Genomic DNA, 13360 nt, shown 5'->3' with positions numbered 1-13360 from the left:
GTTTTGGAATCAGAATCAGTGACCTAGAAATAAATCTCCAAGCGGGATAAGCAAAATTTTGAAAGAGTAGAATCAAAGAAAATAAAACTGTTATCTCCAAATGGTTTGTAAAAATAATGTTTTGGGGTTACAGTTGGAAATAGGTACATTTTAGAGCTACAGGTATTAATGCTATACTGGAATTTTGTGACATAACACTAGTCGGCTAAGGAGTAGATTTCCTTCAAAGGGGTTTATCAGTGGAAATAACTGAAGGAAGGATCTTGTCTTGCAATCTCACCAATAATACAAAATCTTCTCTCTCTTCTGGGTCTTTGCCATCTGGCATCTACTCCTGCCACTTTCCTGAGGTTACTCAAGGGTCAATAGTTTGTCCTTCTCTGGTACAAAATCAAACTCAGACCTCTTATTTTTTGATTTCTCTGCTCACCCTGTCTTCCTGAAACATTGTCTTCCCTTTGTTCCCATGAAACTGTAGGTTCCTGGCTCTCCTCTGACCTCTCCTTGCCTGGCTTCCCTCCTAATCATGCACATCCTCTCAAGGTTTTGTCTGGTCTGCTTCTCTTTCTAATCCTCCATTTATGCCAACATGGGACCATGATTCTCCCACTCACACAGGCTCCCCAGCCCCAGGAGCTAACTGGCATTGCTTTGGCATTGCTTCCCAATATCCAATCAGCTTTTGAGGCTATCAGATTCTTTCTGTGTAACATTCCTAAGACTTGACCTTCCCTTCATATGTCCATGTCCTTTTCTCTGGAACCTCATCGATTAAGCTCTAGTCCGTTACCATGGCTTCCTGTGGACCAGCTCGTCATTCTCTGGTACATCCTGCAGCCTGAGGCCAGATGAAGATCCTTTTCATCATGCCCCTTCCTTGTCCAAGGATCAGTACATGCCTTGCTGAATCCAACCTCAGTGCCCCATACCTGGAATGACTTTCCCCTTTGTAAGCCAAATATTCTACTTTCTCCAAGATCCAACATGAAATTCCTTCTCGGATGATACCAACCTAATCCTCTTCCACAGTGAATTTTAATTTCCTCAGCAATCATATCTGGATCACTCTCTCTCACACTCGCTTTACTGCAACTGAAGGGCAGTTCTTGTAGAGACCACCATAATACGGGGGGCCAGCAAAAGCATCTCCATGTTTGCTAAATTGAACTGAACTTACTGCAGCTCTGCCAAAATTTAATTTTAATTATATAAAGACTGAAGGAACATAGAAAGCAGATCTTGCTTCAACCATAACAGTTATTACTTCAATTTCTTAAACTATAATAACAGAAATAGATACACACTAAAAGCATTTTTTTAATTAGGAAAATCAATGGAACAAAAATCTTTATATATTCTTCTTAGTTTTCTCTCCCCTGACGTTTTAGGTGATCTTATCACTCCAATTACAAAAGGGTCTTTTGGCATCTGAGGAGCTAAGGATGGATGACGATGAATGGGTAGACTCAAGTATGTGAAGGATGAATTGTATCCAGAAAGCTGTGGGTCAGAGAGAGATTTTTCCAAATGGGAAATGAATTCTGACAGGAAGCTGCCTGCTGGGAAATGAAGGAAGGCTTTGAAAAGCTAGTAATCATGATCAAATCGTAGTTGTGTTGACTGGTCGGAAATACACATGTAGAATCTACAAGGTAGAAGTTGTTCTGAAAAGAACTTAATTATGCAGAAGAGGAAGCCAAAGATCTTTTAAAATGTGATCATCCACATTGTCAAACGTGTTAATACGTCACAGATAGCAGGGCTGTCTCACAAAATAACTTATGTTCAAAAGTTCTTTGCGAGGCTCATAAATCTTACCTCCTTCAAATCAAGATTAGCTGCTGACTAGGTAAAACTAGCAGGAAATTGCTTTAATAAGATAGATTGTTTTAAAAAAAATGTGAAAATTAAAATCATACACATGTATTTATACCTAATCTCTTCTCTATTATTTCTTTCTAATCATATGTGAAATGTTGTTTTCATTCATTCACTAAACATTTATTGAGCACTGTCCAAAGCTCCAGGGATTCAATGATTCCTACCCAAAATGAACTCACAGGCCAAAGAGGGGCACTCACAGGCTCGGTGGAAAGAAATGGAGAGTAAAGAACAGGAAATAACTAAAAGGGAAGAAATAACACTGAAATGGAAAATTTTATGTGTACTCCTAATTTACTAATTAAAGAATAATCCAACAAATCAATGTCAAATAAAGCCAGTGAAGAACTCTGCCAACTTGATCACAGTCAGATTCAGTTTCCTGAAATTCTCATATGTGAATGTGTCAAGCCAAGACAGCAGTGAGGAACAGTCTGGAACACTTTAAGATGCTGAAAAATAGTGACTGTGTAGGTAGAACAGTCTTTAGCACCTACAGATAAGAAATGGTTCCTACATTTATTTCACAAGAAATGTAACTGTTGATACTTTTATCTTCTAGCTTGCTTTTGGCAATAGTTTCTTCATCACTATAAAAGAAATTTAGAATTATATTATTATATCATTATAAAACAATTCTAAAAGAACAATAAGGAATCATTACAGAAATTTTGGAAAATAACAAACGGTCAGAAGTGATCCATATAACCAAATCCTAACAATTCTACAGGAAACTGTAATACAACAAAGAAAATCTTGGAATCAAACAATATGCTCAATAATAATTTTAGGGAAAATGGAATAAAAGGCAACTGCAAAAGCAAAGTTACCTGGTGGCCTGGGGAGCCCTTCCCTTCCCTGCTGTATCTGAGCCTCTCCCATCCTCTGCAGGACCACCCGTCGCCCCAGCAACTGCTCCCTCTTCTGAACTGCTTATTTCATCTTACCCGGTGGAACCAGACAGTGAATAACCTGCTACTATTTATTTTCCATGTTTTCGCCTTTTTTCCCCAAATAGATCATATGCTGTTTCCTGAGGACAGGAAGTATGCCTTCTATTTCTCTGTATCCCCAGCAACTAGGAAGCACCCTGCACAGGATAAATGTTTGTTGATGAGGATGCATATGCTCATTTTTAATACTTATGTGAATATTAACAAAATCTAGTTGGTTACTATTTTGAAGAAAGGACCTGGGGTTAAAAAATCTTCTAATATTATATATTTCGCCTTATTTGGCAAGATTTCTGAAGAATTCAGTACAGCTTTGTATTATTTAGACAAGTAAAAATGGTAAGAAATAAAACCATTCTCATTAAAAAAGTGAAAATTCATTTATTCTGAATTTTGAAATCTCTTTAAACTTAGATAAAATATACAGAGAACAAAAGATTATCAAACCTTTCACTAACCAGTAACCCTTATGTGTCCTTCCCCTCTGCCAAACTACAGTTTATAAAATCATTCTAATACATCAGTGAGGAACACTGTTTAAAAAAATTTTCATAACAGTTTTAAATAATGCATAATTATATGGGGATATATGTATATGTATAGCTGATTCACTCTGTTATAAAGCAGAAACTAACACACCATTGTAAAGCAATTATACTCCAATAAAGATGGTAAAAAAAAAAAAAAAAGCATAATTGTCCTAAACAAACAGGACCCACACCTTTTTTGAATTCCACCTACCACACCCCCTACACTTAGCCTATGTAAACTTCAGACTCCCAGGTTCAAATGCCAACAGCACAGGCGTGTCAGAGACAAAACTCACTGTGTAATCTGAGAGCCAACTGAGATCAGCTACACGGAGGAAATGAGAGTTGGGATGGGGTGGGAGAGGGGGGAGGAAGCAGCAGGTGATTCTGGAGCAGTGTGATCACAGGGCTCTGGGGACCCCTGAGGGAGGAGGACACGAAAGAAAGGGTGAGCCTAGAGCCCAGAAAGGCAGAGGAAAAGCTCCCCTTCCTTCTCTCTCAGCATTTTAACACTAACAGGCCCACAGGCATTAGGGCAGGGGTCACTCGCTCTAGGGATTAAAGATGCTGGTGGGCTAGCCTGGGAAACTAAGCAGCAGTTTACTACATTGTCGGGGCACCACACTCCAAGCTCCAGATTCAACTTTCCCAAATGTTAGAAACCAATCCGTTCTTAGTTGGGGACTATACTCTGTCACTTCCAAAAGGGAAAACCGTGTACTAAGCTCATAGTAAGTGTGCAATAAACACCTGTTTAACTGATGGATCAACAGGGTACGATCTGATCACTGCCTCAAAGAACCTGATCCCTGGGGAGAAACTCAGAAGGACTAAACAAAAGGAAAGGTTTCTTTCTGATCATCTTCCAAGACCTGCACGTAGCTTGTGAGAGTGGCCTGCGTTTCGAATTATGCATTATATTTCAACCATCACTGCGCATGAGATTGTGTGGTCCTCAGGAAGTTTATGATATGAGATATTCCTACTACAAGGAGATTTTGATTTTGCATCAAGCTCCACCAAAAGAAGGCACGCATAAGTACATATCGAGATAAAAGTACCCCATAGAGCTGAGGAGTGAACCGTCTCCTGTCAAACGCTTTCCTGGAAACACTACAGCTGGGGGTTCTCTTCCTGAGTCATAAACACCCAGCACTCGCCTTCCAGGGGCTGCCAGCCTGAGGCACCCTCCGGGGTAGGCTCCTCCTGCTATCTTTCTGCTGCAGTTCCTTGTTTTAAGTGCTCTGTAAATCAGATTAAAGTATTTGTTTATTTTTTCAGTAGCCAACTAAAAATAAATCTGCAAGCTAAGGATAAAGAAAGACACTTCAAACTCTGCCTTTGAAGCCCATTTCATGGCAAGTAATTGACTTCCCTCCTAGGGACCAGTTATAGATCAGGAGGAAAACAGCATTCAGAGCTTTCACGAGAATATCAGAGACTGAAACACGATTCGCACCCAGCTTACTTTCTCGTAGAAACAAAGGTGTGCATGCCCTGTCTGCTTGCCTCACGTGAAAGAACTACCATGTTTAGCAAAATAAAAATCTCTCTAAGGTGCTTGTCCCTCCTCCTCATACTTTAGGAATGTTACCTCCAGCTTTTCCAAAAATATCAACCACCCAGTTACTGACGACAGGGTTTTGATAAGAAGAAAAAGTATAAGATTCACTAAAAAAGAGGGGTAACAGGATCTCGGCAACGTGGTCTCCCTCCTGCCTGCAGGCCACAGAGCTTGCCCACTTGTTCCTACTACGTAACTTCCTATCGCCACAACCCTGTGGCATGCTGATATCCATCAGGTAAAATCATTCTGTATGTTCACATGACAGTGTTAGAATTAATGGATGAGATGACAAGGCTGTCACACTGCTAAAAGCATGAGCTGTAGAATCCACAAACAGACTGCATTCTGTCTGGGAGAACATGAAGTTACTGCACTTCTCTCTAAGCCCTGCTTCAATAAACAAAATGGGGGTGATAATAACAGCCACCCTGGGGTTGCTGAAAAGAGTAAATGAAACAAAGTATGAAAAGCGTTTAGTCTCCAGTAGGTGATAAAAATATTTAGCAGTAGTATGACGACAACCTAAGGGTGACCTCACAAAGAATCTAGTGTCTTAACTCTCAAGGTCAGCTAGAGAAGGGTTGGAGAGCTCCCAGAGGTCTTGTGTGGGGTTGTCAGCAAGGAGCTGCAGTCATTCTTGGGGGACACAGAAGGACAAAATTCTCCTTAGAGTTTCGCCACCTGAGAAAGGCTTGAAGAGCCCTTGCTTTTCTCTTGTTCTCTCTCTCTCTCTCTCTCTCTCTCTCTCTCTCTAGACTAGATAGAAGACAGAGTTAGGAAAGGAAAAAAGACTTCTCCATTCCCCTTGGACAGAGAAGTTGGTAGAGTACATATAATATTTCCCCAAATTTCCCAAATGCATGGGGAATGCCCTCTTAGTACTATAAATATACAAAGTGTTTACAGTCTGTTTTTAGGAATAATGAAAAAGAACAGTATCTAGAATTAGACATCAAGCTAAAAATAACTCTTAATTGGTCTTAGCTTAGGTAAATACAAGAGCACTTAATTTGCAAAAATTTCATGATGTATCCACTGTCCAAGAAAGGTCAAACACCGAACCTCTCCAGTATTTCTCACACAAAGGTATAGAGATGTACCATTTTCCTGTTGCATGTGGTAGGGCTCTCAAGGGAAGACATTATCCTCTACTCTACCAAAATCCATACAGAAATCTAACAGATGCTATGTCATTCATAGCAATCCAATAATTTTAATTATACACTAAATTTCCCTAAGCTGGTCGTAAAAATTTATTATGTAATAGTTGATACACACAAAAGAATGAATATATGTTAACAAATATCTACATTATGAAGCTTGATAATAAAACCAAAACCTGTGAGCCCAACCCCAACTTAAGAACTAGAAAATTTCCAATATTAGTGTAGCTACCTGCGCGCTCCTTCCCGATCTCAGCCCCGTGCCTTACCTGCAGAAGTAATCGCTTTCTTAAACTTTGAATTTATCATTCCCTTGCTTTTCAAAATATTTTTTTGCAAAGATGGATCTTCAAGTGTGTATTATTTAGTTTGGCTAAACACTGCAAAAACTTGGAGACCTTTATCTCCAAATGGATCTGAAGCTGGCGCCACAGAGCCTAGGATGTCTCAGCTGTTGCCATTCTTCCTTAATAGGCATTATGTGCCCTGCCCCTCATCTCCCAAGAGAGTCAACAGAAGTTCTAAGGATTCTCTCGGTTTGTGCCCACAGCAGTCACAAAATTTCCTTCATTCTCAGAATAGGTGTCTGTCTACACAGCTGCTGTCTGAAATGGGGAGAACTTTCTACCCACCCAGTATGAATCTGTGTACCAGTCGTAACTAGTTTGTATGGAGTGGACTTGAGGCTGCCTGCCATATTGGTGGGGAAGTCCTCCTGCCTGGAGGAGAGGTAGCACAACCCAGACATCTCTGGACAGCTATCTGTGAATCTACTGCAACCACCTCCCTGACAGCTCTTCATCAACAAGTACCAAAGCAGAGGACCCTACGGCCTGGTTGACCATATAATTTGGACAACATATTCCCTACTAATTCCCCCGGACTTCCTCCATCTCCTGTTAAGAACCATGATTTCCTCATCATTCTTCCAGAAAGCCACGTCACTGTCAGCATCCCATCCTTGTTGATAAAACTGTTAACAAGTGTGAAGGGCCTGAGAATTCAGCCTCCTTGCAAGCTACCACGGTAGCTCACCACAGTTTCACGGATGCTGGCAGAAGATCCAGGTCTATTGGTTCAGAGACAAAGGACTTCATTACTCATGGCACAGAGAACAGCATGAGCATCACACATTTGCATCAGCTTCCTGTACCCCCAGATTCTACGGGGTGGTGTGGATGGGCTCAGATAGATGCCTGTGCACACAGAGGGCTGCATCACAGAAGAGGGACCTTGAGCTTAAGGAGCCCAGCATGCCTGCCTTTTGTTCTGGAAGGAGACACTAACTCCATCTTCCAAGGATGTTCACTATACAAATATCCTTGAAAAGAGACTGTGGAACAAAAAGCAGTCAGTGCCTTACTCATAAGATGTGTAGAAACAAGAGAGATCCATAGAGTTCCCATAGTCAACCATTATCTGTTATACTTCAATTAAAATTTTTATTTAAAACGTTTTTAGTGGTATGATTGTTTTAAATTCTATCTTGAACCCAGAAGTGACAATCATATTTACAGAGCCTCGTGGAGGAATGTGTGACGATGTGCAGGAAAGGGTCCCCCAAAAGATACTTGTTTATTACAGCTGATAAATATGTGCTTTACAGGTTCAGGACTTCAGAGGCTTTGAGGAAATCTTTCTGATTCCGTTTGTTTTTTCTTTTCTCTACTAAGCAAGAACAATAATTTTCCTCTGTAATATTAGCTTAGAATTTAATTAATAATTCTAAAAGACATAAAGATCTGCTGTGAGATAGAACTATAAAAATACTGAAAGTTCTAGCCACGGTCTGCATGGCCAGCAAGCTTCCTTGATATGATGTAAGCTCATCTTTACAGTGAAGCCCCTACTTTACATTATCCTACAATTTGCACCTTTTCTTCCCAAATCTGCCAGTTTTCTCATGTTACTGATGTACTGACCTCTTCTTTATATTACCCTGTAATTTATGCCTTTTCTTTAAGTCCATCACATTCCCTGCATTACTAACAGACTGACCTCCCCTTTATATTATCCTGCAATTTACACCTTTTCCTTCTGACTCCATCAGATTTCCTAATGTCACTACTAATGTACTGACAGCTCGCAATTTGTACAGCATTTCTTGCAATTTGTACTCATTTTTCAGAAAAGCTGGAGGAAAGCTGCCTTGTTACCGTGTGTCTAGGGCTGAAGACCAGAGACTGCTGAGCGTGCGTGCTTCACTACAGGCCTGTGGACAGGGCTCCTGACTTAGGAAGGCGATGTTAGGAAGTGATGAAAGATGATGAGCTGGGTTCTCAGTTGTTGACTAAGTATCAGTAGATGATGAAAAGGAAGATGTACATTTTATTTTATATTTTTAAATTTATTTATTTTTGGCTGCATTGGGTCTTCGTTGCTGCGCGCGGGCTTTCTCTAGTTGCGGTGAGCGGGGGCTACTCTTCGTTGTGGTGTGCGGGCTTCTCATTGCGGTGGCCTCTCGTTGCAGATCACGGGCTCTAGGCCCGTGGGCTTCAGTAGTTGTGGCGCACGGGCTTTAGTTGCTCCGTGGCATGTGGGATCTTCCCAGACCGGGGCTCGAACCCGTGTCCCCTGCATTGGCAGGTGGATTCTTAACCACTGCGCCACCAGGGAAGCCCAGGAAGATATACATTTTATCATCTGTCCTTTAAGAAAATTTCAGGGGCTCCATAGGATGAGAAAAGTCTATCACAACTAACTTGACTTACATTTAACACATTCTTTTTCATTGAGTTCAAATGAAAGAGAGGCTTTTTCACATGTTAACAAGTTCCCCTCATTTTTCACTCTTGCTATTTGCCATATTTCCTCCTGGTCACTCTGAAGTAAGACTTCCTGCAGAATGTGCTACCTACGTGGAGTCTGAAATGAATTAGAGTTGGTAAAACAAAGGGACGTAGGGTTAAGAAAAAGAAAATTCCAGATACAGGGCACCGCACGTGCAAAGGCACAGAGGTGCAGGTCCAAAACCTTTAGGGAACTTCGGCTATTTCAGAGTGGCTGGAGCACAGACTGAGTAGGAAGGTGCCTGGAGCAGATAATGAGGACGTGCCATTTGAAGGAATCTAGACCATCTATATAATCGGGAGCCACTGAAGAGTTTTAAGCGGGGAGAGTAATGTGCTCATATTTGAAATCAGAATAATCTCTTGGATGGCGGAATGGAGGCCACGTTAGAATGGAGATGACACTGGAGGTAGGGAAACAGATCAGGAGAGTATACAACTAGCTAGTAAGGAGATGACAAGGGCATGTGTTATGGGCTGAATTGCGTCCCCCTAAAATTTCTATGCTGATGTCCTAGCTCCTAGTACTTCAGAATGTGATTCTATTTGGAGACAGGGTCTTAAGAGACAGCCATTGGTCTCAGAAGAAACCAACCCTGCTGACACCTTGATCTCAGACTTCTAGCCCCAGAATTGTGGGACAATAAATTTCTGTTGTTTAAGCCACCCCATCTGTGGCATTTGTTATGGCAGACCATGACAGCCTGGATCAAGGATGGTGAGGAGGAAAAAACCTGAGACAGACTTGGGTGGTAGAATACACAAAATCTGGTGACCAGTTGGTATAAGTGGTCAAGAAAGAAGCTGATTTAGAGGATCCTGGTATGGGTAACTGGGTAGATGGCCATATCATGGACCAAGAAAAGTAATACAAGAAAAGAGAAAGATCAGCAGTTCTGAGGTAAAAGACAACATCAAGCATTAGAACATGTGCAGCTCAGTAGGATGTGAAGACATGGGTCTGGAATTCAGAAAACAGGACTGAGATCGAGGCAGGGAACTGGAAGTCCTCCACGTGGAAGTGGAGGCTGTGAATGAAGTCTCCCAGAGGAAGTATACTGGTGTAAAGGAGAATACTGGAAGGAGGATGCATCCAGTGAAGGAGATAGAAAGGGATGCACAGGTAGGACGGGACCCAGGAATGAGGATTGTCACAGACATCAGTGGAAAAGGGTGTTCAAAGAGGGAGTGGTCATCAGGGTTGAATGCTGAAAAGAGGTCAGAGACTTAAGATCATCCATTGAATCTGACAATTAGGAGCTTATTGGTGAACTCAGCAAAATTATGCAGTAGAGCTGTCAGAGGTGAGAGCCGTACTGCACTGAGTTGACAAGTAAAGAGATAGGGGGTAAACGAAAATGGCAAGCACAGATCACTCTTGCAAGAAGCTTGGCTAAGTTGGAGCTGGAGGTGATGCAGGGTTCAGGGTGGGTTTTATCATCATCATCAGTAGCGGTGGTGCTGGTAGTGGTGGAGGAGGAGGGACAGGCGGGAATAGTACTACTAAGCAGGTGGTCACATCCTAAGGTCAGAGGGTGCTGGGCCTGCCTCTTTGACATGTTATTTCTTCAAGATGAAATCAAACATCATCTTTACAATGAGTTGTTCTAACTCCCACTTGGGGTGGCTGATTTGGATTAGAGTAATTTGCTGTTCAAAGTATGGTCATGGGTGCGGGCAGCCCATTGGTGGAGAATCCCTCATAGACTTCTCTGCAAGGTGAGGTACATTATATTCATTTGATATCATGAAGGGGTAAGTTGGGTCAGGGGAAAAATAAGAGGGGGACAGGAAATCAAGAAGGAGGTGAAGAGGAACTCTACCCCCTGGCAACACCTGTCATGGCCGAAGCTAGGTGAATTCGAGTCCCTCGCTATGCATTTACTCTCCCACCAGACTGCAAGTTCCCTGCCTGCAGCCATAAGTTACCTAGAGCACCCACACAGTGCCAGGCACCTAGAAGGAGCCCAATCAATTCGGAATGAGAGCTCTACCACGGCCCTACCATGTAGAGATCATGGCCCTACCATGTAGAGATCATGGCCCTACCATGTAGAGACCATGGCCCTACCATGTAGAGATCATGGCCCTGGAGCTGGGTCTTCATGCCCTGATGCCCAGTCCTGCTCACAAGGCAAGAAATGAGCCCAGTGAGTATCCACACGTGATGTCTACGTCCTCTCACAAGACTAGGACAGGTCAGGGAGGGATGTGTAACTGAGACGGTTAGAGACCACCTCTCCGGGTAGATCCCAAATTCTTTCTGAGTGAAATCAAAGTTACATCTAGGGAAATAGGGCAATAGAGGCCAAGAAGAGGGTTTTAAAAGGCAGAATAAAGCAAACTGGATGGGGATAACATTTAACATAGGAAATCTGAAAACAATTCAGAACCAGGTGGCTATGAAATGTTTGTTAAGGGTTTAAGGTGCACCTTATCTTATTTCATTTATAATCAGGACACATTTCCCCACAACTTAGAATCTCTAAAATTGTGGTTGCATCTTACAATAACTGGTATCTTAGCACTGTCATAGTTTAATGGGCAGAATTTTTTTTCATTAGTGGTACATGATATGAGGGTGCCCTAGAATCAATGGTGTCTTAAACTTCATGATATGGTATTTTACTCTATGAAAGGGTATGGCAGTTGTTTTGATCTGCTGCATTAATTAAAAGTACTCAGCTTTAGCAATGGGTAAACTCTTAAGTACTATCTCAAAAAAAGAGTATCTCAGAAGGCACCCCTGCACATATTAAGTCACTGAGTAACTATTTTGAGAGCCCAACTGTGCACTTTAGTTGATCACTCCCAAAACAGTGAGCAGGAAGAACTCTAATTCACAGAAAGCTCTGTTAGGCTATATCGTGAGTAACAACATTCAGGACCCAAAACTCAGGAATAAAAAGAGCCTGATTATTACCATTTTCTGTTCAATTGGTTCTACATTTGTAATTAAGTCTGCGCCTTCTCTCCAACACTGTGGAATGTTGATCACTTACTACATGGGTCAGAGGAAAAAGACTTGAGACTCTATTTCAAAAGATAGGAGGAAAATTCTAGCTTGCAGTTGGGACAGACTCTGAAGAATATTTTGAGACAGTAGTCTTTCACCAGATGAACCCTGTGGTAACTGTGGTATTATTTGGGGTTTGTAATGCTTTCAGTGTTTACAAGGTCAAATCTAAATTCATATACTGGAAATGTGTTCTATTTTCACTGCTGAATACGGGCTGCATCAATTTATTTGCTTATTTTTAAATGCGTCTTCTGGCCTTTAGAAGCTATTATTTACATAAAGGTAGTTTTGAACTTTACAAACATGTTGGATGCTACCTACTGTCTACATATTTTAAATAAGGTTAGATATGTACAAAGCTATATCCAAAATAAGAAAATGAAAGATGGAAATCATTGCCAAACGCCTTCCTAAATCATGTTTTAAAATAATCATTTTCACAGATTTGTTTTTATCATACTGAATTAAAATATACTTTCTTAAAATATTAAACCATATGAATATCTAAATCTATTTTCAACGTTTTATACAAAGAGTATGGAGAACATTTTTTAGAGCAATCAACAGGTCTACTTTGGGCAGTTATTTCATTTAATGATTATTACCACCCAGTGTCTGTTTTTTAATATTGACCTAAGAGACAATCTAAAAATGTGAATATTTATCTTAACCTTCTTTAAGAGCTAAATTCACTTTTCATCTTGGCTTTTCTCATTTTCACCTTGTACCTGATTACTTTACAAGGCATATGTCTCTTTCTTCCTTTAATTGCTTTTTGTACCTCCTTTTTCATTTTTTACAGAATTGCTTGTTGTTAAGCAATGTGCATAACATTAGGATATACATTCATTATTCTAGAACGCTGTCTACTTGGTATTATTTTCCTCTATTCCTTTACCTCATTTGAATTGACCTAAACTGTACTGATTTCTTTTGACATTTCTTTCTGTTCAAAACATGTTCCCCCGTCTTCCTGTCCTTTGATCACTACTCAATAGCTATTGTATTCAATATTTAGCCCCATGCTTTTCTGTTCTCCATTGTTTTTGTTAAGCTCTGGTGGACAGGCTCATAGCATATGACTATTTTTCTTCTTAGTCTACTCTGCCTTACTTCTTTCTTTTGTATTTAAAGACATTTCTTATGAAATTTAGGTCACTTCCTATTATTTTCCTTTTATCACTTTTGCTCTTCCAGATGTTGGTTTTTTCAGGACCATAGCACCTGTTCTGTGCTCTTCCTCATCTTACTGTAGTGATTATAATACTGACTGTGGTATAATCCTATGAAACCACTTCACTTACCCAACTTAAATTTGTTCTATTTTTCAATGAGCTACAATGCATTTAATTTATTTAGCTATGGCAAGCTGCCCAAAACAAAAAGTTCCCCCAGAAAACCGAGAAACAAAACAAAAAACTAAGCACGTCAATTACTTACATATACCATAATTTTCTT

General features: G+C 40.7%; 1 protein-coding gene across 2 annotated transcripts in view; it reads right to left on the bottom strand.

Annotated features, from left to right (window-relative positions):
- The window catches only part of EFCAB11 (EF-hand calcium binding domain 11), a 177726-nt gene that overhangs the window by 98461 nt on the left and 65905 nt on the right, over positions 1 to 13360 (bottom strand). The window contains exon 6 of one of the 2 annotated variants that reach the window (XM_068541783.1): positions 2350 to 2471. The exons of the other annotated variant lie outside the window; for it this stretch is intronic. Within the exon in view, the coding sequence (XP_068397884.1) occupies positions 2375 to 2471 (97 nt within the window). The 3' untranslated portion in view covers positions 2350 to 2374. Of the gene's footprint in view, positions 1 to 2349; positions 2472 to 13360 lie in introns of those variants that run through there. 2 annotated transcript variants of the gene reach the window in all.

The sequence above is a fragment of the Eschrichtius robustus genome, chromosome 1, assembly GCF_028021215.1.
Source record: "Eschrichtius robustus isolate mEscRob2 chromosome 1, mEscRob2.pri, whole genome shotgun sequence".
In the NCBI taxonomy this organism is placed as follows: Eukaryota; Metazoa; Chordata; class Mammalia; order Artiodactyla; family Eschrichtiidae; genus Eschrichtius; species Eschrichtius robustus.
Note: the sequence above shows the minus strand (reverse complement) of the source record. Positions and strands in the feature narration are given on the sequence as shown.